Genomic DNA, 26,307 nt, shown 5'->3' with positions numbered 1-26,307 from the left:
CCCAACTTCATAAAAAAAACTACTATAGGAATTTAAGACCCAGAATAATCCCAACTCATTAATAGTAGGCGACTTCAATACCCCACTGTCCATTAGATAGGTCAACAGTGCAGAGAGTTAACAGAGACATCTGAATTAAACAGTACTATATATCAAATGGACTTAACAGACATCTACCAAGTATTCCACCCAAACACCAAAGGACATACTTTCTACTCAGCACCCCATGGAACCTTCTCCAAAATCGACCATATACTAGGGCACAAAACAAACCTCAACAAATACAAAAAGATTGAAATAATTCCATGCATTCTATCAGTCCACAATGCAGTGACACAATCAACTCCAGAAGAAGCCCTAATCACCACATGAACACATGGAGATTAAACAACACACTCCTGAATGATGAATGGGTCAAAAGAGAAATTAAGAAAGAAATAAATGTATTCCTGGAATTAAATGAAAAGGACAATATGACATAACAAAACCTCTGGGACACTCTGAAAGCGGTCCTTAGATGGAAGTTTATAGCTCTAAGTGCCTACATCAAAAAATCAGAAAGAGCACAAATAAATGAGTTAACATTGCAACTCAACACACTTGAAAAGCAACAGCAAACGAAACCCAAACCCAACAGACAAGAAGATATAACAAAAATCAGGGCAGAAATTAATGAAATTGAAACGAAACAATACAAAGAATCAACAATTCCAAGTGCTGGTTCTTTGAAAAGATTAACAAGATTGACAGACCACTAGCTCAGTTAACCAAAAGAAAGAAAGAGCACCTCCAAATCAACAAAATCAGAGATGAAAGGGAAAACATCACACAGACGCCAGAAAAATACAGAACATTATAAGGAAATACTTTAAAATATATTTTTTTAAAGTCGTATATAAGAGAGAAAGGCCGTCGGAAGACAATGTCTCACTAAATTTTGGAGAAATATACTGCCTTCAAGATCTCAAACTAACAGAATAGTTAAAAAATACTTCGTATTTATTCTTTGACAATTTCATATGTGTATACAATATATTTGATCATATCTACCCCCCAGCTGCCCCTTTTTACTTAACCCCTACTTCAGCACAACCCCTCTTTACTTCTTTCATGTACTCATTTTTGGTTTGGGGGTTTTTTTGTGGGGGGGGCGGGGTCTTTTTGAGACAGGGTCTCCCTGTAGCCCCAGCTGGCCTGGACCTTACCATTTAGATCAGGCTGACCTTGAACTCACAGAGATCCACCTGCCTCTGCCTCCCAAGCACTGGGATTAAAGGCATGTGCCACCACACCTGGCTCATTTTTGTTTTTAAGAACTCACCAAGTCTAGTTAATTCTGCTTGAGTGCACATGGGTATCAGACCTCATGAGTCCCTCTCCAGTCCATGCTATAATGTTGACAGGCTTGATTTTGTTCAGGTAACCATAGCTACTATAAGTTCATGAGTGCAATGGCTATGTTATATCCAAAGAACAGCATTTCACAGCACTTCTCCCCATCCTCCAACTCTTAGATTCTTTCTACCTCCTCTTCCATGATGTTCCCTGAGCCTTGATGATGGTAGTGGTAAGGTGATATAGATGTTCTGTTTAGGGCTTAATACTCAGTAGTCCCTTAGTCTCATCACTTTGACCATTATGAGTCTGAATTAACTGCTGCCTACTGCAAAAGGAAGCTTCTTTGATCAGGGTTGAGAGCAGCACTGATCTATGGGTATAAACAATAAATATTAAGGGAGCTGGAGAGATGGCTCAGTGGTTAAGAGCACAGGCTGCTCTTACAGAGGACCCAGGTTTGGTACTCAGTACCCACATAGTGCTAACAACCATCAGTTACTCTAGTTTCAGGGGATCCAATGCCCTCTTCTGACATCTGAGACATTGAACAACACAGGTGCACTTGCATACAGGCAGTACACTCATACACATAAAATAATTATTTTTTTAAAAAAACTAAATATTAAGAAGGCAGTTTGACAACATGTTCATTTAGCACAATGATAGTAGGTTCCCTCTATGACTTCCTCAGCCATGGATTTTTGACTAGGTTTACTATACCAAGCATGAACTCCCTCATGTGGAGCAAGCGTCAATGCCATTAATAATATTTGATATTAAGCCACTAATAATAATAACAACAACAACAATAATAGCAGTGGTTGGTCACCTTCATAACCTTCATGTCACTATTGTATTATTGTATCAGTGAGCACATCTGGCCTGGCAGGTTACTATTGTAGGATGCAGGGTCCAGTGCTAGGTAATAAGACTGTTGATGGTTTGTCTCCTCCAACAGCTTTCATAGCACCTTCTGGCACTATGAAAGCTAGCCAACAGGGAAGTTTCCAGGTCAGTTCCAGTTTTATTTCTCTATCCTGCAATGGAAGTGTAACACAGGATTCTTTGTGCTGTACTATGTGAACTTCAGTTTGTACAGTTTATATTTAGGGTTGTAATCTTCGGTTTAATAGAATTTGAACTCATGCAGTGGTGCCTGTACTCAGTGCCATTATTCTTGCTATTGTATAGCATTATTTCTAGATCATACTTCCAAAGTTCAGTTATTTGGAAGGTCTACCAAGAGCCCAGCTAATACAGTGCTATAGGAAGAAAATAGAAGAAAAGTACTGTCACAGCGAGAAAGGTATGTGATAGCAAGAGGGAACAGAGTATATTGCACACTGTACCAAGCTGAGCGTATCTGTTAGGTAGCAGGTAATTCAGTCTGGTCAAAGCATAGGATAGATAGGTAGATACAAACTAAATTTAATAAATTACAAAAATGAAACCTGGTGTTGTAGCACATGCCCTTAATCCCAGGGCTCGGAAGGCAGAGGCAGACAGATCTCTGTGAGATTGAGGTCATCCTGGTCTACATAGTAAGTTCTAGACCAGCTGGGGGTCTACAGGGAGACCCTGTCTCAACACCCCCCCCCAAAAAAGCAAAAATGATAAACATTTTATTTTACAAGAATTCTCTGGCATTTGGGAAAATTAATGTTTATCTTTTTCATTTAAGTTGCAGACCCCAGCCTCTTTTGCACAGAGTGTTCAGGAGCTAACAATTGCTCTTCAGCGGACTGGAGACCCCGCTAACTTGAACCGACTAAGACCTCATTTGGAGCTACTAGCAAACATTGACCCTAGTCCAGGTAAACAAACCAAAGGAAAATTAATGGAGTGTTAATGTGTTTGGAGGGCTACTCAGTGATTCTTCAGTTATCCTGTCACAAAATCATGCTGTATTTTACCTTTCTCACATCTTTGTCAGAACTCAAATTTTCTCAGTTTTTCTGTATTATATATCCTTCATTACATTTTCTTTATCCCATTCTTGCCTTCTCAGTATCTTGTTCTAATAATAATTATACTTTTGTATGCCTTTACTTTGTCAATCTTTTCCCACACCTCTTTGCCCTGAAAATATACTCAATCTTTATTTTTTACCTGTAGTTCAAAGATAGTTTAGCTTTTATCCTATCCTATTATTGATTTGAAGTCCTCTTACTACTCAGTAGTGGTTTTCTGGACTCTTAATTCCAGGAGATGACTTCTTAATCTTTAATTACTTCATTTTTCTTTAGCATTTGATAATGTTACTAGCCTTTTCCTTGATGCAGAAACTTTCTGGTACCTTATCTTTCTTCAATCTCATGTTCTCTTCTGACTTAAGTGCTGCTTTGTCTGTATCTAGTACCCCTCTTCCTCCTTCCCACAAAGATGCAGTCACTGCTCTTGGAACTTTGTTTCCTCTGTATTCTCAACAATATCTCTGTATAAAAATAGATTCCTAAAGACCTCTGTTTTCTCTTCAGATCCACTTCCCAAATGCTTCTTGATATATAACATCATTTACTCTTGATCTCATCCTTATTTGATGCCTGCTCTTCTGTGTTTTTCCTGTCTTGTTTTCTTTCACTTGCTCTACATACCATTTAGACAAAAGGCTTAATATGCTCTTATTTGATAAGTCCCTCTAATCCACGTTTATTATTTCTGCCTTAATGAGAGCCTTTTTCCTTTCCTCTGAGACTTTATACTTTCCATTTCTTCTGCCACTGATTCTTCTAATTTAGGCTGCTTACTGCTGCAAAATAAATCACTTCTCTAATCTTATTTCTACATATAAACTTTTAGTAACAATCCGTTGCTTATAGAATAATCCTCAGACCCTCTTTAATCTTTTATCACTCTCTTTTTACAGACTTACTCTAAAAATGGTTTAATCAAATCAAATCTGTCTGTGTGTGTGTGTGTGGTGATTTTTCCGCCCCCTACTCTTTTGCTTTTGAGCATTCTGACCAAATAAAAAAGAAATGCTATAACTCTTTTTTTTCAGTCTTTTTGAGACAGGGTCTCCCTGTAGCCCCAGCTGTCCTGGAACTCTGTATGTAGACCAGGCTGGCCTTGAACTCACAGAGATCCACCTGCCTCTGCCTCCCGAGTGCTGGGATTAAAGGCGTGTACCACCATGCATGGCCTATATCCTTCTTAATGGCACCATGTTTTGCTGTCTTTTCAGTGGTTCATACTGCAGCCTATATTTGCTATGCATGTACTCTGTCACTGAGCTATGTCTCCAGTTCTGGTAGCACTGTCTTGAACTCTGTTCAGGCATTTGGTCTACCATTCTATCCAAACTTCTTATTTTGTCAAAATTACTCTGTGTGGAAGGGATGATGGGGTATATGTGGGTGTCCTGTGGATGTCAGGTGCCTCTGCCTTAATCACTCTTTACTTTTTTTTTTTTTGGTCTTTTTGAGACAGGGTCTCCCTGTAGCCCCAGCTGTCCTGGAACTCACTATGTAGACCAGGCTAACCTTGAACTCACAGAGATCCGCCTGCCTCTGCCTCCCGAGTGCTGAGATTAAAGGCGTGCAGCACCACGTCCAGCTAGTCACTCTCTACTTTTATTCTTTGAGTCACGAGCATGAAGGTCATCATTTCAGCTAGGCAATCTGGCCATTGAGTTTCAGGGTTCTACCCATCTCTACCACCTCTCCTTGCCATCTTCTTCCCTCCCCTAAGGCTGGGGTTACAGGCACAAGCCTCCATGATCATTTTTTAAAATATGTTTATTATTCTTATTTTATGTGTGTGAGTGTATTGCCTGCATGTAGGTAAGTGCACCTGTGTTGTGCAATGCCTGCAGTCAGAAGATATCATCGGATTCCCTTGGAACTGCAGTTACAGACAGTTGTTAGCTGCCATATGGGTGTTGGGAATCGATGCTCCGCAAGAGCAGCCATTGCTCTTAACTGCTGAGCCATCTCTCCAGCCCCCATGCTCAGTTTTTTACTTTTTTCTGGGATTGTAAACCCAAGTCCATATTCTTCCATGGTAGGCATTTTTCCAACTGAGATGTCTTCTCAGCCCCCATGGCATTGCTTTTTACCTTTATTTGAAACCCCTTTTTGTTCTTTGCCTCCAGGCTAGCACATTCTCTTACTTCTTTTGTCAGTGTCCTCTACTGATTTCACATCTCCATAGTGTCTGACCTTTTGAGTGTTTTCTATTTATTTGCATTCTCAAGATAATATAATTAGTCTTACAGCTTTAAACATCATGTTATCTGTGTTAGTTACTGTTTTGTTGCTGTGATAGAAACACTGACCAAAGCAACTTATAGAAGGAAGAGTTTATTTGAGCTACAGTTCCAGGGAAATGACGGGGAGGCATGGCAGTGGCAGGGTGCCTGGAGGAGGAACAGAAGCAAAGCTCTCACATGTTCAAGCAGGCACAGGAAGCAAGAAAGCTTGTCTGGATATCCTGCAAGGCTTAAGAACTCTGTAATCCTGCCCCCAGTGATGTGCTTCCTCCAGCAAGGCCACACCTTTTAAGACCTCCCAAAACAGCACCACCAACTGGGGACATAATGTCCAAATACTTGGAGTCTGTGTGGGACATTCTCATTCAAACCTCCACATTATCTTACAAATTTACTATATTTAATGAGTTTTGAGACTTTTGTAACTTTATAAAAGACGTATTCTTCTTCATCTCAACACAGCCCCTGTCACTTTGTTGCTTGGACACTAATGGGTCTGTTGACCATTGCCATTATCATTTGGCTTACTTAATTCCTTTGTTACTTCCTTTTCTCTGATTATTTTAGTTTGTACCCCTAGCTTTAAAAGAGTATGCTAGTTTAATTTTTGTCTTACTTTTCTGTTGCTGTGACAAAATGCCCCGTGAAAAGCAATTTAAGAGAGAAAAGGTTTACTTTAGTTCACAGTTCAAGGGACAGTCCATGTTGGGGAACTTAGAGCAGCAGGAGCTTGAAGCAACTGGTCATATCACATCCACAGTCAGGAAATAGGGCTGGCTGCAAATTAGTGCTCAGCTTTCTTTCTCCATTTTAAATAGTTTGGGATCCCCTGTCCAAGGAATGGTTCTACTCACAGTTAAGATGGGTCTTTCCATATCAGTTAGCAAAATCAAGGTAATCCCGCACAGGCATACCCAGAAGCCCATCTCTCTGGTGATTCTAGATCAAGTTGACAGTTAACACTCTCCATCACAGATGACTAAGTGAATTAGTTGCCTGAAAAGCTGTATAGTGCTTAACTTGATTGTACTAAAATGCTGCCTCTAATATCTTTATTAGTTTAGTACTGAAGAAAATATTGTGTAACATATAGTTTATTTATTTATTTTATATAGATGCTCCTCCTCCTACGTGGGAACAATTAGAAAATGGCCTGGTTGCTGTTCGTACAGTAGTACATGGGCTAGTTGATTATATCCAGAACCACAGCAAAAAAGGAGCAGATCAGCAGCAGGTAAGAGAGTGTAGTTCGAAGTCCATATATAGCCACTGCAGGTACAGATATAAAACCAAAGATTATATGAAAACTTTGAAACTGCAACTAGAGAAATTATAAATTAGCATGGTTATCAGTCCATGTATTAGTTTTGCCTAAGTAATATTATCTGACAATATTTAAATAATCCTTATTGATCTAATGTTGTTTTGGGGTCACTTCACATTAGATGTAGCAACATTTGATGGATAAAAGTAGATTCTGTGGTAAAGTTTATTCCATTTGAATAGGATCATCATTTTGTATTACCTTTGTTTGATAATTGTCACTTACTGGTACCACTGCTTTATCACCAGTACTTTTCATTTATGCCTAGATGTTTTATCCTTGTTAGTATTTTGAGGTATTTCATTAATAATGTTTATTACACTAGCGTCTCAAATCATCCTCTAAATAAAAAAGAATATACATTTGAAAGCCATTGTTTTTTGGGAGACAGGATCTCATGTAGCCCAGACTAGCCATGCAATTACTTATTGCTAAGGAAGATGTTAACTCCTGACCCTCCTGCCTCCACCTTTTAAATGCTGGGATTACTGGCAGGTACAGCCATGCCTGCTTACTCATTTGAAAGTCTGTATAAAACAAAAGAAGAAAACCATAGTGATACCCTTGATATTTTTGATGCCACACATATCTGAGACTGTCAGAATGTCAGAGAAAAAAATTAAGACTTTTTAACCGCGCTTGGTGGATCTCTGTGAGTTCAAGGCCAGCCTGGTCTACATAGTGAGTTCTAGGACAGCTGGGGCTACAGGGAGACCCTGTCTCAAAAAAGACCAAAAAACAATTAGGACTTTTTTTGTTTTGTTTTGTTGAGACAGAGTCTCCCCTGGAATGCTCTGTGTAGACCAGTCTGGCTTAAGACTTTTTTAAAAATAAAATAGGACACTTTTAAATTTCAATTTTGAAGCAGACAAGATTGCTCAGTAGGCAAAAACTCTTGCTGTGAGAGCCAGACGACATCTCTGGAATCTATGTAAAGGTGGAAGGAAAGAACCAACTCCATAAATTTGTTCTCTGACCTCCACATGCTCACCCCCCACAGCAACAACAACAACAACAATAATAATAATAGTAATTTAATTTTGAACTCTGTGACTTTCTAATACTTTTGCTCTGAGTAGTTTAGATAAATATGAGAATTAGTCTAAATTTGCTGCCTACATTATCAGAATCCTAAACTGGAAACAAAAATTTGCATTTGTTATGTTTCACTGGTTTTGTTTTATGTCTAATGTTTTGATCTTGATCTTAGCCTCCACAGCACAGCAAATACAAAACATACATGTGTCGAGATATGAAGCAGAGGGGAGGGTGCCCTCGTGGTGCCAGCTGTACATTTGCACACTCACAGGAGGAACTGGAAAAGTAAGTGTGAAAATCATGAGATACAGCCTTTGGAATAGGAGTAATTTGCTGGTCTTGAGGAATGCAAAAAGAATAACTAAATTCTCTTCAATACATAGGGAGTTTTATGAATTAATGTGTTTTTTAAAAAGTTTCTTTTTTAAAAATATTTTATTATTTTTATTTTATGTGTATGAGTGTTACGCCTGCATGTAGGTAAGTGCACCCATGTCGTGCAATGCCCGTGGACAACAGAAGAGATGCAATGCCCACGGAGGACAGAAGAGGCTGTCAGATCCCCTGGAACTGGAGTTACGGACAGTTGTTAGCTGCCATGTGTGTGCTGAGATTCAAACCCGGGTCTTCTGCAAGAACAGTCAGTGTTCTTAACCGCTGAGCCGTCTCTCCAGCCCCTCTTCCACTTTTATTGCATTGTTCCTATAGATGAGAAGCTGTATTTTATTATTAATTAGATTTCAAATGAGTCATTTTCACACCAAAAAATTCTAGTACTTTTTACCAATTTTAATTGATTTTTACTAATTGCATAATATATTTTTAGTCAAAACATTTGTTGGCTTTAACTTGTTCTTTGAAACATCAGGTACCAGATAATTTGTTAAATTTCCCAGCATATTGAAGAAAGAAAAAAAAAATCTTAATTTTTTTCACAAAGCCAGTGTCATAATACTAAATTAGACAAAGATAACACAATTAAATTTCAGGAATCAAAGATGTGGCTGAGTATAATATGCTTTCCTAGAATACATAAACTCAGTCCCCAGCATTGCAAAAGTAAGAAAAAGAAAACTGCAAATCTGTGTCATAGACCAATATTTTAAATCCCCCAAATTAAAATAGGATTCACAAATACATTAAAATAGATATCACTTAATCCATTATTAATGCAATATAATTGCCATAACTTAGAAAAAAATACCAAGGCATTGGAATAAAGTCCAGATTGAATTATAGGTGAAAATACCATAATACAACAGAAATATACTTTGTCAGTGTTAATTTTTTTTGTTTTGTTTTGTTTTTGTTTTTTTGAGACAGGGTCTCCCTATAGCCCTAGCTGACCTGGAACTCACTATGTAGACCAGATTGGTCTTGAATTCACAGAGATCCCACCTGCCTCTCAGCTTCCCAAGTGCTGGGACTAAAGGCATGTGCCACCATGTCCAGCAATAAATTATATCTTAAAAGCCAATGTAGTGGGCTGGAGAGATGGTTCAGTGGTTAAGAGCATTTGCTGCCCTTGTGGAGGGACCTGGGTTCTATTCCCAGAACCCACATGGCAGCTAACAACCATCTAGTTCCAGGGGAATCTGACATTCTCTTCTGGCCTCTGCAGGCATTGCACGCATGTGGTGCACTTACATCCATGTAGACAAAACATTTATACACATAAAATAAAAATAAATTAATTAAAAAAAATTTTTTTAATCCCTGAAATTTAAGATCCCTTTTACACCAGACAGGGCGACACATGCCTATAATTTCAGTACTTTGGAAGCAGAAGGATCAGGAATTCAAGGTTACCCTCAACTACATAGTAAGTTTGAGGCCAGCCTGGGCTGTATGAGACCCAGTAACAAACAAACAAAAAACCCTGTCCTCTTTACATATGAGAAAATTTGAATAAATTATGAAGTATATTATGTTCTTGTATCAGCCTTGATATTACAGACCTTTAGTTTTCTCTAAGTAAATTTTGTGAATTCCTAACTAAAGTCTCCATATGGTGATCCTTAAGGGTCTAACAGTGATTTGCAAGGAATAAATGTATTCCACTATATAGGAAAATTCCAAAGATGTCTTCAACAAACTGAACTAGTAACTGTTAAACTTGTATTATGAGCTAAAGTGAATAAACTTATAATATGAACTAAAGTGTTTATAAATACTGTGGTACCCCATAGAAATAGGAACTTTGTAAAACATACAGGAACATTTAGTGTGCTAAAGATAGCATTTCACCTCAGATAACAGAAAAGATAACTGTGAAATACCTGCTATCCATCAGAACGATTCTTACCTCAATCTTTCTGCTAAAATAATTTTTTTTTTTTTTTGTATCAGGATCTATATAGATGTGTCAAGAGATTTCAGTAGTGGGGGCTGCGGGGTGGGGAACATGGAGCACTAAAGAGTAGAGTTTTGTTGTCAAATAATCTTAAGTAATTTTTTGTTTGTTTGCTTTTTCTTTTTGAGATGGGGTATCCCTATAGCCTTGGCTGACCTGCAACTCACTGTGTAGACCAGGTTGCCCTCTATCTCACAGAGCTCTGCCTGCCTCTGCCTCCTGGCTACTGGGATTAAAAGCATGTGCCACCTAGGTCTTAAAAGAAGTTGTTTTTTTTTTGTTTGTTTGTTTGTTTGTTTTTAATGAAGAGCCCATTATTATTCAAAAAAAGGAAACAATTGAGAAGTTTAATTACAAAAAAGGAAACAATTGAGAAGTTTAATTACATAAGATTTAAAACATATGACATAAATTCCACAATTAAAAAGATTAGTGGAGAAACTACACGCAAAGGGCTGGTATCTCTAACATTAAATGAGCTCCTACAAATCCATAATATACGAACCAGTATACTTATGGCTCATGAATGTAAATGGTGTCTCAGTTTTGTGTTGCTACAACAAAATACCCGAGGATGGGAACTTGTAAAGACATTTACTTGATTCTGATGGCTGGTGAGTTCAAACAGCAAGGAACAAGTACTTGTGAATGAATACACCTCTCATCTACCCCCATCCCATGTGCCCCATGTTTTTATGAAAGTGAAAAAAGAAGGCGCCAAGCTCATGGGGTGGTTTGCTTAATAAAAATACATTCTAAGGGAAATTGATTCATTCCACAAGCCAAATATTAATCCCTTTGAAGGGCTATGCCCATGATCAAACCACTTGTAGGCCCCAACCTCTTAAAGGTCCTGCCATGTGTTAACACTGCTGCATTGAGAACCAAGTTCCCAACACATGATCCTCTGAGCATTCCCAAATTATGGCCAATCTGTAGCAAACAGACAATTCACAGAAGTGGTATCAGTGGCCACTACACATAGGAAACTGAATACAGCTTCACTAAATATTAAAGAAATGCAAATTCAAACAATTGTTTTAAAAAACTTACAGCACCTAGTATTTGATGAAATTAGAAGACAGTTTCTTTTATTGTCAGGAATTATAATAGTTTTGGAGAGGAGCAAGACATTTATAAAAATTTCTATAATCCTTCAGTAAGTGTTACTTAACTTTTCCTGAAACGGCATAAAGAAATGTCGTCTCACCCATTCGCAAGTATTATGTGACTTTTCTTGGGAAAGTGCAAAGAAACATCTATTTACCTGAGGTACAAAAGGCACCAAAGGACCAAAAGAATGGACTCTGTCCACATTCAGTTTTATGAACCAGTGAGTGAGTTTATTGGAGTTACTGATGAGACCATGGGGGCTCTTTAGTGGTGCAGCTGCCCAGGAGTCACTCATCTGTGAGGGCAAGACTTGTCAGTGATTCAGCTGGCCAAGGTCTCCCATTTCGCCTATAAGTAACTCCCATGATGGACTCTTTCTATAGCTTGTTGGTGCCTTCTACCGGAGGTGATTAAATATTTCTTCATATCTCCCCAGGAAAAGACTATTTCTCCCAATGTTAGGCTTAGAATCTGTATGTTGTCTTTTTATCATACTATCTTTTATACTTAGGCTATTTTGTATCAACCTACTTTTAAAATAATTTGGGGGGGCTGGAGAAATAGCTCAGAGGTTAAGAGCACTGGATGTTCTTGCAGAAGACCTAGGTTCAATTCCCAGCACCCACATGGCAGCTAACAACTGTCTGTAACTCCAGTTCCAGGGGATCTGACTCCCTTTTCTGACCTCTATGGGCATTGCATGACACAGGTGCACTTACATGCTTACAGGCAATATACTTATACACATTAAATAAATTAATTAAAAATAAATTTTTGTTATGTAGGCACACATAATATCAGTGTCTCTGAAGTAATTCTGATAAAAGTCAAATTAAGTGCTTGCTCTTGCTATACATATACTAAATTTGGAATGATACAGAGAAGATTATCATGGCCCTTATGCAAGAATGACAGAATGACATGCAAATTCTCCAAGCCATCTGTATTTAACTGTCAATTTTTTCCAGATCTCTAAAAATTAATCACCAGCAACCTAGGAAATACTTAGTCAAGAAAAATAAATGTACTTAGGGAAAAAGCAAGTAAAATAGTCAGTATTATTTAAATGTTTTAGTATAGCAAATCGTAAACTTTTCACAGTGTTCATTGATATTGTTTTTGCTTTATTCCTTTTTGTTTATTTTGTTTTATTTTGTTATGTAGTGAATCTAAGGTTTTGTCTACCACCAAGCTATACCCCCAGCCCTGTTTTACTCTTTTTTAAAAAATATATTTTATTTATTGTTTATGTGTATGAGTATATTGCCTACATGTGTGTAAGTGCTCCCGTGTCATGCAATGCCTGTGGAGGTAAGAAAAGAGCCTTGAATTCCCCTGGAACTGGAGTTACAAGTGGTTGTTAGCCTCCGTGTGAGTGCTGGGAATCAAACCTGGGTCCTCTGTAAGAGCAGCCAGTGCTCTTAACTGCTGAGCCATCTCTCCAGCGTCTTTTTCTTGTTTTATAACATAGGTTCATTATATCCCCAGAATATATTTGAGGAAAGATAAAAGTAAAATACTTCAAAGTGTCTTCTGAAGATTATTGTACCTCTCCTCAAATTAAGTTTCAGAAATAGAAATTTCAACAAATATTATAGTAGAAATATTAATGATGTGATTGTAATGTCACAGATACTAACAAATGGTCATGTTTTATTATTATGTCTTGCTGTTTGAGATCTTATAGAAAATATACTCACAACAGCTTTCAAGTTGATAAGCCAATGTTTTTAAGAGAGGGTGCATTTTATTCTAGAATTTGCTTCTGTATTTCGTTTTTTGTGTATGCCTTTGCTTTTTGTCTAGATTTCGTAAAATGAATAAACGTCTGGTTCCCAGAAGACCTCTGAGTGCCTCTTTGGGTCAACTTAATGAGGTGGGCCTGCCTTCAGCCCCTATACTTCCAGATGAAGGTGCAGTGGATTTGTCTAGCAGGAAACCTCCTACGCTACCAAATGGAATTGTATCAGCAGGGAATACAGTAACACAGTTGATTCCACGTGGGACAGACCCCAGCTATGATTCTAGTCTAAAACCAGCAAAGATTGATCATCTGAGCAGTAGTGCTCCTGGATCCCCTCCTGACCTGTACGTCCAGATTCTTAAAAGTTTCTTCCTTATATAAATAGCTAGACAAAGCAATAATGTTTTGTTCTAAAGAAAACAATTAACTGGGTTTTTTTTTTTTTTTTTTTTTTTGCTTCTGTTTGAGATAGCATCTCAGATCTCAGGTCGTTCAGGCTGACCTTGAACTCACTATGTAGCCAAAGTGACTTTGTCTTTGTGGTCCTCCTACTTCTATCTCTCTGGTACTGGGATGATAGGCAGGCCAGCATCTTCATTCCTAGTTGATGTCATAGTGGAGATTGAACCCAGGGCCTTATACATGTTAAGAAAGCACTCTTCTGGGGCTGGAGAGATGGCTCAGCAGATAAGAACACTCGTTGTTCTTGCAGAAGACCTGGGTTCGAATCTTAGCACCCACATGGCAGCTAACAACTGTCCATAACTCTAGTCTCAGGGGATCCGACAGCCTCTTCTGACTGCTGCAGGCATTGCACAACAAGGGTGCACTTACCTGCATGAGGAGAGTCCTGGCAGGCAATACACGCATACACATAAAAAAATAATAATAATAAAGAAAGTTTAAAGAAAAAAAAGAAAGCACTCTACCAATTAAGCAATCCCTAGCCCAGAAAATAACTTTTTAATTTTCATTTTGTTACATTTTACCTCTATTTCCTGCACTAAATTTTTTTCTAGGGATAGTTAGCATAGATTTTAAAAAAGATTAAAATGTGTGAATTTTTATAGAAGGGATTAATATTAGAATAAATCAGTTTCCCAAATAATGGCAGTCTTTTTATTAAAAGTGAAACAATTTATGTACATTAGAAGTATTTTAGAGACTTTTTTAAGTTTAAACTTGCCTTGTATAATCTTACTCCCTTAGGCTGGAATCTGCCCCTAAGTGTATTTCTGCCTTACCTGTGAATCCACATCCTGTACCTCCAAGGGTGCCAACAGATCTGCCTCCCATGACTGTCACCAAGCCAATTCAGATGGTACCTCGAGGTTCTCAATTATATCCAGCACAACAAGCAGATGTTTATTATCAGGATCCTCGAGGAACTGCCCCACCATTTGAACCAACACCTTATCAGCAGGGTAATGATGTTTCATTTATGTCATTCACTTTTCTTAGGAGGTATGAGAATTATCCAGGTAAGAATGATTATTTACATAGTGGCTTCCTTTAATACTTGAACAACTGAGATTTTTATGGCCAGTTAAACTGCTTTACCTGCTTAATGTACTTACATGGTAAACATGTTCCTGTATTTAAGCCACCTAAATTTAGCATTGGTAAAAGATAAAAAAAAATGTAAAAATTATACATGGGAATTAACATTTATTGATTAAGTTTACTGAGAAAGACTGTCCAAAATTTTCTTCAAGAATGAAAGAAGTTCTTATGTATTTGGGTGTAAACTAAATACACAATATGTTTTCCTTTTAATTATCAGTATTGGCCTTGCAATATATATATGAAAAAATGTTGTGTACCTGTCTTTAGAAGGTTTATAGTAGTCAGATTAATAATAAAGAATAGAAAACTTTTTATATATAAGGGTATTGTTTGCTTGTTGTTGTAGTAAGTTAATATTAGCTTAAGAAATTGAATGACCCAGGATATAGCTTAGTTTGTAGAGTACTTGCATGCAGGACACTCTGGGTTTGATTACATTACAGCATGAACTAGGTGCGATGGCACATGCCTATAATACTAACGCTCAGGAGGTAGAGTTTAAGAGTATCAGAAAACTCAAGGTCATTCTTGGCTACATAATAAGTATTACAATTACCCTGGGCTACATGAGACTTTGTCTTTTATGAAAAAGGGAAGAAAGTGTTTTAGTTTGTCTTCTGTTATTGTAATAAAACATCACTGGGAGGAAAGGATTTATTTCAGCTTATACTTTGAGATAACATCCATTACCTCAACGGATAACATCCGTTGCTGAGGGATGTCAGAACAGGAACAGAGGCAAGCTCTGGAGGAAGCTGCTTACTGCCTTGCTCTCTTATCTGCTTTCTGCTAGCCTTCTTATATAACCCAGGCCCCCTGCCTGCAGATGGTGCCACCTACAGAAGTGCACTCATAACTAGGTACAGAGAAGAAACAGAAATGAAAACCTTCCATCCTAACTGCTGGTTCCAGGTGAAAGTCTAAAAATTGAGACACTACTGCCACAGCTATTGTCTCAAGAACTCTGGAGCCAGAGAGGAGCCACTAGGTGTGCACCAGCAAAGTGGACCTTTTACATACTCCATCTCCTTCCACATAATTCAGCTTCATAGTGAAAACTTCATAGCAGCAAGGCCTGGTAGAATAGGCCTATAATTCCATCTGCTGAGATGTCTGAGGCAGGAGGATCACAAGTTCAAGGCTTGCCTGGGCAGTAGAATGAGTTCAAGGCCAACTTGGGAAACTTACTAAGACCCTATCTCAAAATTAAAAACAAGCTAGTTAATCCCAGCACTTTGAAGACAGAGCCATATGGATCTCTTGAGTTCAAAGCCAGCCTGATCTACATAGTGAGACCCTGTCTCAAAAACAATAACAAAACAAAACCAGGGGCTGAAGAGCTGCCTCAATGGTTAGGAGGACTGGCTTCTCTTGAAAGAGTGCTGGGTTCAGTTCCCAGCACCCACATAGTGACTAACAACTGTCTGTTACTCCAATTCTAGGGGATCTGATGCCCTCTTCTGACCTCCACAGACATTGCATGCATGTGGTGCACATACGTACATGCAAGCAAAATATACATATTTTTATCTTTTATTTCCAGTGTTTGCATTAAGATAAACCAGAAAGAAAGATCAATCTATTGTGGACTATAAGTAGATTGATCTTTTCTAGTGATTTTTCAAGATGTTTACTTGTTTTTGTTGGGGGCTAGGCATTGTGTGGGGTGGAGGGTGTTCCCAAAGATTGAGTTCAGGGCTTTGTCCATTATAGCAAGCACCCTATCACTGAGTTATATTCTGGCCCGAAGAATAATTTTTGCTTGGTAATTCTCACAAAGCTAACCTAAGTATATAAGCAGTGTGAAAAACCTTTAAAGAAATGTGTCGGGTGTTCATATTTCAGTGTTTTAAAAGAAAAAAAATCTTATGTAGAAAAATAGATTGGCTCGTTATTGGTTTTGGTTCCTCTTTTGTATTGTATAGGTATGTACTATACGCCACCACCATGTGTGTCCCGCTTTGTCCGCCCTCCACCATCTGCTCCTGAACCTGGTCCTCCATACTTGGATCATTATCCACCCTACCTCCAAGATCGTGTTGTAAACTCGCAGTATGGTACACAACCACAACAATACCCACCTATGTACCCACCTCACTATGATGGCCGACGAGTATACCCTGCTCAGTCTTACACAAGAGAGGAGATTTTCCGAGAAAGCCCTATACCCATTGAGATTCCACCTGCAGCAGTACCATCCTATGTACCTGAGTCCAGAGAAAGATACCAACAAGTGGAGGGTTACTATCCAGTGGCTCCTCATCCAACTCAGATCAGACCTTCATACCCCAGAGTATGCTATATTTTTTATTATGTAGATTTAATTTGATTAGTACTTATTCCTTACTTATATTGCAATAGTAATAATCCTTTAATTGATTCTTTTTTATATGAAAACATCTTTACTTACATTTTTTTCATTTTGATGTATGTGTGCATGATGTTATATAGACGCATATGTTATAGTACCATTGTGAAGGTCAGAGGAGAACTTTTAGGGAGTTAGTTCTTGCTTTCCACCTTGTTGGGCAGTCTTGGTTTTTCTCCTGTGTTACATACTCTAGGTTAACAGACCTGCAAACTTCAGGCCGATTCTTCTCTCTGTACCTCCCATGTTTCCATAGGCATACTGGGATCACAGATGAGCCCCACTACATCCAACTTTTTAAATTTTATTTGTTTTTTTTATTTTATGTGTATGCATGTATTGCTTGCATGTAGGTCAGTGCACCCGTATCGTGCAATGCCTACGGAGGTCAGAAGAGGCTGTCAGATCCCCTGGGTCTGGAGTTACTGACAGTTGTTAGCTGCCATGTGGGAGCTGGGATTCCAACCCAGGTCTTCTGCAGAACAACCAGTGTTCTTAACCGCTGAGCCATCTCTCCAGCCCCGTACATCTGACTTTTCATGTGGGTTCTAGGTTTCAAACTGAAATCATCAGGCTTGTGCAGCAGCACTTGACCTGTTGAGCCATCTCTCCAGAGCTAAAAGTCTTATGATTTGACGTTATTTTTTTTAAGCTATTCATGGAAGCTCCTCCAAATCAATCATTCTTAGTTTATGTACTAAGTCTAGATCTTTGTATTAGTCAGGGTTCTCTAAAGAAACAGAACCGGTAGAATGAATGTATATATGTATAGAGATTTATCAGCTTAGCTCAGAGGATAGAGTCTGAGTAGTCCAACAATGGCTGCACCATACTGGAGAGGCTGAGAATCCGTAGTCGCTCAGTCCACAAGGCTGGATGTCTCAGTAGTCCCAATCTGGCGCTGAAGGTCTTACAAATTCCAAAAGATCAGCTGGTCTTCAGTCTACAGCAGCAAGACGAACTCACCAGTGAGAGAGAAGGCAAGCAGCAAGAAGCTTGGCATTCTCCTCTGCCTTGGTCTTTTATACCGGCTGCCATCAGAAGGTAACACCCACATTTAGGGTGTGTCTTCCGGCTTTAGATGATCCAATCAAGAAGATCTCTTTCATTTCAGTTAATCCCAATCCAATCAGTTTGACACCCAGGATTAGCCATCACAGTCTTTTAGGAAATTATGATCTCTGGCCAAGAAGAAACCTAAACTTAGCTCTTTGGAAGATCTTGAGAGTTTTGGTGGGCTTTGTGTTTCTTTATTTTCTTCAGTCTTGATGTTTCCAGGTGTTAAGATGCTTCTGATTTAATATATATTTAATAAATTAATGTGTTCTTAAGTTTTATCAATTTTAACTAATCTTTCCATTTCAGGAGCCTCCTTATAGTCGACTTCCTCCTCCCCAAGCCCATCCTAGTCTGGATGAGTTACATCGAAGACGAAAGGAAATAATGGCCCAGCTAGAGGAAAGAAAGGTTATCTCCCCACCTCCTTTTGCACCTTCACCGACATTGCCTCCTACCTTCCATCAAGAAGAAGTAAGAATATAATTTTTCATCCTGCTTATCAGTGTTACCGTTATCCATTTTTTTAAATCTCTATTAAGAAATTATCTGTTCCCAAGGACATCTTAATGGATTATGGTTGTTTTGCTTTTGTATGTTTTTGCTTAACCAATTAATCTGGAAGTCTGTATATGAATTTATCACATTCTTCTTCTTAGTAACTGTATAACACGTTACGTTCATGTGGAGGAGCACTCTAGTTACCTGGTAATGTGTTTTTAAAAAGCTATGTTCTGGGGGCTGGAGAGATGGGTATGAGGTAGTGTATATGGAAGCACCTTGAAATGTAATTTTATAAACATACATTATCCTTGGAATAGCTATTCTGTTACTGGGTACCTATAGAACTGAAGAGGATAATCAACCTCTGGGCCAGAATACTTGCAAGACAAGAAATATTAAAGAAGTATCGGTAAAGAGTTGAGGTATCACCATCCACTAGTTTATCTTTATTTATTTATTTTTGAGACAGGGTCTCCCTGTCGTCCCACTTGGCTTGGCACTTACTGTGTAGACCAGGCTGGCCTCGATCTCACAGAGAGATCCATCTGCCTCTGCCTCCCGAGTGCTGGGATTCAAGGTGTGCATGCAACACCACACCCAGCTTTAGATAGAGCATTTTAAGATACTTTTAATATTCTTGTTTATATGAAAGGCTATTAAAATATAGATCAGGAAGGATCAAAATGTTGACTTCATCTAACAGCAGTGAGCAAACCTCTTAAGAGCCTAGCTTGATTCATTGAAGGATGTTGACATCTTTTTTTGCCTGCCAGTAACAAATATGTGGGCCAAAATATCATTCTTCACATATTTTTCAGTCTATAAAAACCTATTCCAACACTTAGTACTCAAATAACCATCATGACATTGGTTCATTGTGGTGTTCTAGGACGTTCCCTGCTTTCTCTGTTATATTAACTCATAGACACATTACCTATTTTCTTTTTCCCTCCATCTAGTTTTTGGATGAAGAATTGAAGGTGGCTGGGAAGTACAAAGCAAATGATTATAGCCAGTATTCTCCTTGGTCATGTGATACCATCGGCTCCTATATTGGAACCAAAGATGCAAAACCCAAAGATGTTGTGGCAGCAGGGAGTGTGGAAATGATGGTATGTGTAATGGCTAAACTGTAATTAGTACAAATCAAGTTACATAAGTTTTTACCGATTAAAGTTCAGGCACAGATAATTGAGCTTCAATTTTGTTTCATTCAGATATAGACAGTCTTTTATCATTTAGTCAAAGAAGATCAGTTATTATATTTGAGCTGAGGTAGGAGTCTCACAACAATTGTTTAGAATCCAAGTTAAATTATGTATTTAATTAAGGTCTTGGATTTTGGAGCTGGAGAGATGCTGAGCTGTTAAAAGTACATACTGCTTGCAGAGGACCTGAGTTTGTCTCCTAGCACCCATGTTAGGTGGTTCACACCCACTTGTAACTCCAGGTCCGGGGGATCCAGTGTCCTCTGAGGGTACCTGCAGTCACATACACACCCTTCCAACACACACACAAAGACATATAATTAAAATAATTTTTTAAAGACCTTGAATTTCTGTTCTTGAAGAAGACCCTGGTTCAAATCCCAGCACCCACATGGCTGCTAGCAACTGTCCATAACTCCAGTTCCAGGGTATCTAACAGCTTCTGTCCTCCTCGGGCATTGTAGGACACGGGTGCACTTACATACATGCAGGCAATACACGCATGCACATAAAATTTAAAAAAGATCTTGAATTTCTTTACCAAATAAACTCTTCTTACAAGTCTGAAGTTTAGATAACTAAGTTGAATCTAGTAAATGATTATTATTTGGATCAGAAAGTTAAGATTAAACTCTGCTTCAGTTTTAAAATGTACTTTTCTTAGGAGGGTACTGCAGGAGCCATAGGCTAACAAAACCACCATGACATCTTATTTCCATGATTTTGCCTTTAAACAAAAATATAGAGTCCTTGATGTTTTAAGAGTCTTGAAAATTGAGTAATTTTAGGTTCCTCATTTCTCTATAGCCCAAGCAGGCCTTAAACTTTGAATCCTGAGTTTCTCTCTCTTTTTTTAATATTGTTTTTATGTGTATGAGTGTATTGCCTGTGTGTATGTAAGTGCCCCTGTGTCGTACAATGCCCAGGGAGGTCAAAAGAGGGCATCAGATCCCCTGGAATTGGAGTTATGAATGGTTGTTAGCTGCCATGTGGGTGCTGGGAATTGAACTGGGGTCCTCTGCAAGAACAGCCAGTGCTCTTAACTGCTGAGCCATCTCTCCAGCCTCTGAGTTTCTCATTTTGATAAAAAATTTTCTCACAAAAAAGAATCCTCAGGTTGGAGTTTTCCAGGTAATGATGTCACCTTTAACAGAATGTAACTTAAGCATGTTGAGAGCTGGGAGATGATTCAGTGGGTTGAAGTGCCTGCCATACAAGCATGAGGGCCTGAGCTTGGATACCCAAAACACACATAAAAAGCTGGATGTGGTAGTACACACCTGTAATCCCATCATTGGGAATCAGTGACAGTAGGATCCCAGGAAATTGCTGACTAGCCAGTTTAGTCAATCAGTGTCCCTTCAAGTTCAGTGAAAGACCCTGTCTCCAAATATCAGGTGAAAAATAATAGAAGATATCCAACACTGACCGCTAGCCTCCACACAAGCACACACATGCATACATATCTCCTCTCCACCCCCCAAATAAAATGTTAAAAAGCATGTTGAGGCTTCGTGAAATGTCTTAAGTATGTAAGGGTGTTTACTGTCAAGCCTGAAGTTCTAAGTTTAAGGCACTGAACCTAAACAATGGAAGGAGAGACCCAACTCACACAAATTGTCTTCTGACCTCCACACATACACTATAGCACATGCATGTATACATGCATATGCAATAAATAAATGCTTTTTTAAAAGCATGTTAAATGTTCTTTTTTAGTACTAGATACATGCTTGAAGATTCCTTAAATTTTGTGCAGTAAACTTTTTTGTTTAAAAAGAAAATTGTAGTTTAATCCCAGCACTCGGGAAGCAGAGGCAGGAGGATCTCTGTGAATTTGAAGCTAGCCTGGTCTACATAGTGAGTTCCAGACCAGCTGGGTGAACAGAGAGACCCTGTCTCAAAAAGACCAGGAAAAAGAAAGAAAATTGTATTTGAGTCTGAATTGTTGCTTGACTTCAAGTGAGCTTGAAATTTATGGTTCTTTTTTTTTTTTCTTTTTTTTTAAATGAACAGTGTAGGGGGCTGGAGAAGTGGGTCAGTAGTTAAGAGCACTGACTGCTCTTGCAAAGGATCTAAGTTTGATTTCCAGCATCCAATCCACATGACAGCTAACAATCATCCTTAACTCCAGTTCCAGGAGATCTGATGCCTCCTCTGACCTCCATGGGCACACTTACATGAAGGAAATACACTCATACACATATAAATAAATAAATAAATAAATAAATAAAAGATATTAAAAAGAAATGGTATTCCTGGGGCTGGTGAGATGGCTCAGAGGTTAAGAGCACCAATTGCTCTTACAGAAGACCCATGTTCAATTCCTAGCACCCACGTGGCAACTAAGAATCATTCGTAACTCCAGTTCCAGGGGATCTGACACTCTCTTCTGGCCTCTGTGGACATTTCATGACACAAGTGCATTTATACATGCAGGCAGTACAGTCACACACATAAAAATAATAAATAAAATATTTTTTTTAAAAGAAAGAAATGGTATTCCTGGCCAGATATGGTAACCCGTACCTATAATCCCAACACTCTTGATAGCTGAGGCAGGGGTATGATTAGGTCAAGATTAGCTTGGGCTGTAGCAAGAGCTTGTATCAATAAAACACAACAGGACCAGGTGTGGTGGTACACAACTTTAATCGTAGCACTTGGGAGGCAGGAACAGCGCAGTCTCTGTCAGTTCCAGGCTAGTCAGGACAACATAGTGAAAACCTATCTGGAAGAAACAAACAAGGGGCTGGAGAGAGAGTTCATTGGTTAAGATCACTGGCTGCTCTTGCCAGAGGACCCAGGTTTGATTCCCAGCACTCACATGGCAGCTGAACTCCAGTTCCAGGGGAATTTGACGTCTTCTTTTGACCTCCACGGACATTGTAGGATACAGGTGTACTTATACACATGCAGACAATACACTCATACACATAAAATAAAAAATAAACAATTTTTTAAAAAAGAAAGAAACCACAGCAAAAGTGGTATTGCTGATTTGAAAGGTATTCCTTGACACTTTATTTTGTTTTTGTTTTTTTTCAGGGGGGAGGGGGCAGGGTCTTTTTGAAACAGGGTCTCCCTCTAGCCCCAGCTGGCCTGGAGCTCACTATGTAGATCAGGATGGCCTTGAGCTCACAGGGATCTGCCTTCCTCTGCCTCCCAAATGCTGGGAGTACAGGCATGAACCACCATGCCCAACTCATTGACACTATTTTTAATTCATTTTTCCTTATTAACTCCGAAATAATTCCCTAGTTATTTGTATCGGTTTTCATATTAATATTTACATAGCTGGTTAAGCTAAAAGTAATTCTTGGTAATAGAAAAAGAGTTAAAGTGGAATGATATGGGATGCTTTCAGATATGGTTATTACACTAAAATAATGTAAGCATTAGCAAAATAAATTTAATTTCCTTAAATCAATTAAGGCATGGTGGTGCACGCCTTTAATTCCAGCACTCCAGAGGCAGAAGCAGGAGGATCTCTGTGAGTTCAAGGCCCGCTGGAACTACAGGGAGACCCTGTCTCAAAAAGAACCGCCCCCCCCCAAAAAAAATTCTAGCCTAGTGTAGATGCAATTTGGGATTTAAAAGCCTCCCAAATACATAAATTAAGTCTAACTCAGCACTTCTCAAGCATTAATGAGTGGGCTAGGAATATAGCTCAGTGGTATAGTGCTTGCCTGGCAGGTTAGTGTGCATACATTTTATTTAGGAATGAATGGATCTATCTATCTATTCTCTGTGTGTATTTGTACTGATAATTGGTCATAATTTTGTGAGTAGTGGTCCAAGATCTAAAAAAAAAAACATTTTATGTGACTCCAAAGACAACTAGTGATTTTAATCTTACTAGTGTTCAGCATTGTGTTCAGCTGGGTGTGGTGGCACACACCTTTAATCCCAGCACTTTGAGGCAGAGACAGGTAGATCTCTGAGATCAAGGCCATCCTGGTCTACATAATGAGTTCCAGGCCAGCTGGGGCTATAAAGAGAGCCTGCCTCAAAAATACAAAAAAAATTTTAAAAAGCATTGTACTCGTTTAACCTCTTTACAGAGCTATTAAAAATTGCTAGAGATAGAATCCTCATTTTGCTTTTTATCAGAATGTGGAAAGTAAAGGAATGAGAGATCAACGATTGGATCTTCAGAGAAGAGCAGTGGAAACCAGTGATGATGACCTCATCCCATTTGGAGATCGTCCAACAGTATCTCGGTTTGGCGCCATCTCTCGAACATCCAAAACACTATATCAGGGTGCCGGCCCAATGCAGGCTATGGCACCTCAAGGAGCTCCCACAAAATCTATTAACATTTCAGGTAAGAATCTCAGAGTTAAACTAGTCATGACTTAGTATAATTCTTCCCTATTTACAGTGCTTTCAGCAATCTTCAAGGTAATGTTTTTCAAATTTTAAGAGTGTAAACTAGACCCAGTATAGTGATGCATGCCTTTAATCCCAGCACTCAGGAGGCAGAGGCAGGTGGATCTCTGAGTTCAAGGCCAACCTGGTCTACATAGTGAGTTCCAAGTTAGCTAGTTGGGGCTACAGGAAGATCTTGTCTCAAAAAGACCCCCCCCCAAAAAAAAGTTTAAATTAATATTAACTAAGATTGCTTGATGGGGCTGGGGATGTAGTTCAATTTATAGAGATTGTGTCTAGTATGCATAAAGTCCTGGTTCATTTCCCAGGACCACATAAACCAGGCATGGTAGTCCGAAAATTCCTTTTCTCTCTGTAGAGTGAGTTTCAGGCCATTCTGGGCTAGAGACTGTCTCAAAGGGGGAAAAAAATGCCTGTGGCTTTTTTTCTTTAAATAGCTTCATTGCTTTGTTAAAATAATAGATTTGCAGGGCTGGAGAGATGGCTCAGCGGTAATAGATTCAGGACTGGAGAGATGGCTCAGTGGTTAAGAGCACCGACTGCTCTTGCAGAGGACCTGGGTTCGGTTCCCAGCACCCACATGGCAACTAACAACTGTCCATAACTCCAGTTCCAGGGGATCTGACACCTTCTTCTGTCCTCCACAGGCATTGCATGACACAGGCCCACTTACATACATGCAGGCAATACACTTATACACTTAAAAATAAGATAATAAATTAATAAAATAATAGATTATTGGAATGTGAGGAGATGACTGAGTGAGTAAAATGCTTGCCTCACAAACATGAGGATCTGAGTTTGGATCCCCAGAACCTACATAAAATCCAGGCATGTGGACATGTGTCTGAAATCCCAGTGCTGCAGGGAATGGAGACAGGCATATCCATGGAGCTGTCTGGCCAGCTAGCCCAGCCAATAGGTGAATTCCAGTTTCAGTGAGAGACTCTGTCTCAAAAAATGAAGAAAAGTAAAATAGAGAAAAACACCTGACATAACTCTTTGCTTCTACACTCACACACATATAATGTGCACATACACACACCAAAATGATAGATTTGCATTAAAAATTCAAAGAGAAGAAAATATATGAAAACTGAAGGTTCAGTAGAGATGAAATAAATAATATACTATTACATTTTTGCATATAAATTCTAGACAGCTGTAAATAAAATACATATATGCCACATGTATGTATGTCTTTTTTGAGACTGGGTCTCCCTGTAGCCCCAGCTGGCCTAGAACTCACTATGTAGACTAGGCTGACCTTGGAACTCACAGAGATCCACCTGCCTCTGCCTCCTGAGTGCTGGGATTAAAGGTGTGTGCTATTACATCTGGCACATCTATATGCCTTTTAGATTGTAGTATCTTAGAAGATGAATCAGGTTTGTGAATTATATCCTACCATGATAAACTCTTCTCTTGTAGATTACAGTCCTTATGGAGCTCATGGTGGCTGGGGAGATTCTCCATATTCACCTCATCCAAACATACCTTCTCAGGGACACTTCAGTGAGAGGTACAGGTCATTCTTTTTGCTTGTATAAGTATGTAAACAACTTTTCTTATTTTGCTTTTGAGGTCAGTAGTGCTTTAACAAAATAAAATTTCAAAAATTGCTTCATGATTTCTTTCTTGCCAAAGGGAAAAAATGTCCATGTCAGAAGTAGCCAGTCATGGAAAACCCCTTCTGTCTGCTGAGAGAGAACAACTACGGCTAGAATTACAGCAACTGAACCATCAGATCAGCCAGCAGACCCAGCTTCGTGGACTTGAGGTACTAATCTAAAGATACTTTTTTGTTTTAAGTTTTGAGAGTTTTGATGTGAAGTATCACTGTATAGCTCAGCTAGCCTCAAACTCATAATCTTCCTGTCAGCTGCCCAGATACTGAGATTACACATGTTTACCACTGCAACCATTTTGCATTCCAAGTTTTGCAGGGTTCTCAAAGATTTTAAATGAAAAATTTTAATATATTTTAAATTGAAGTTTTGTGATACCATACAATATAATTAGATCCCCTCCCCTAGCCCTCTCCCCTTATTGCTCCCTTCCCAATTTAAAGTACTCTATTATACATCTATCTA

At 38.8% G+C, this 26,307-nt stretch overlaps 1 protein-coding gene and 1 non-coding gene across 3 annotated transcripts in view; both read left to right on the top strand.

Moving 5' to 3' along the window:
- The window catches only part of Rc3h1 (ring finger and CCCH-type domains 1), an 83,525-nt gene that overhangs the window by 47,606 nt on the left and 9,612 nt on the right, over nucleotides 1–26,307 (top strand). For both annotated transcript variants that reach the window (XM_008826094.3, XM_008826093.3), the window contains exons 7-17: nucleotides 3,020–3,152; nucleotides 6,664–6,782; nucleotides 8,083–8,195; nucleotides 13,183–13,464; nucleotides 14,330–14,544; nucleotides 16,612–16,979; nucleotides 18,420–18,584; nucleotides 19,574–19,726; nucleotides 23,936–24,149; nucleotides 25,646–25,736; nucleotides 25,862–25,994. In XM_008826094.3, coding sequence (XP_008824316.1) covers nucleotides 3,020–3,152; nucleotides 6,664–6,782; nucleotides 8,083–8,195; nucleotides 13,183–13,464; nucleotides 14,330–14,544; nucleotides 16,612–16,979; nucleotides 18,420–18,584; nucleotides 19,574–19,726; nucleotides 23,936–24,149; nucleotides 25,646–25,736; nucleotides 25,862–25,994 — 1,986 coding nt within the window. The remainder of the gene's footprint in view (nucleotides 1–3,019; nucleotides 3,153–6,663; nucleotides 6,783–8,082; nucleotides 8,196–13,182; nucleotides 13,465–14,329; nucleotides 14,545–16,611; nucleotides 16,980–18,419; nucleotides 18,585–19,573; nucleotides 19,727–23,935; nucleotides 24,150–25,645; nucleotides 25,737–25,861; nucleotides 25,995–26,307) is intronic.
- On the top strand, nucleotides 12,215–12,319 carry LOC115068994. Its single transcript, XR_003848350.1, has one exon. It is a non-coding gene; the product is annotated as a U6 spliceosomal RNA (small nuclear RNA).

Source organism: Nannospalax galili, unplaced genomic scaffold (genome assembly GCF_000622305.1).
Source record: "Nannospalax galili isolate Female #2095 unplaced genomic scaffold, S.galili_v1.0 scaffold429, whole genome shotgun sequence".
NCBI classification, from domain to species: Eukaryota; Metazoa; Chordata; class Mammalia; order Rodentia; family Spalacidae; genus Nannospalax; species Nannospalax galili.
This window is presented reverse-complemented; position numbering and strand designations above follow the sequence as displayed.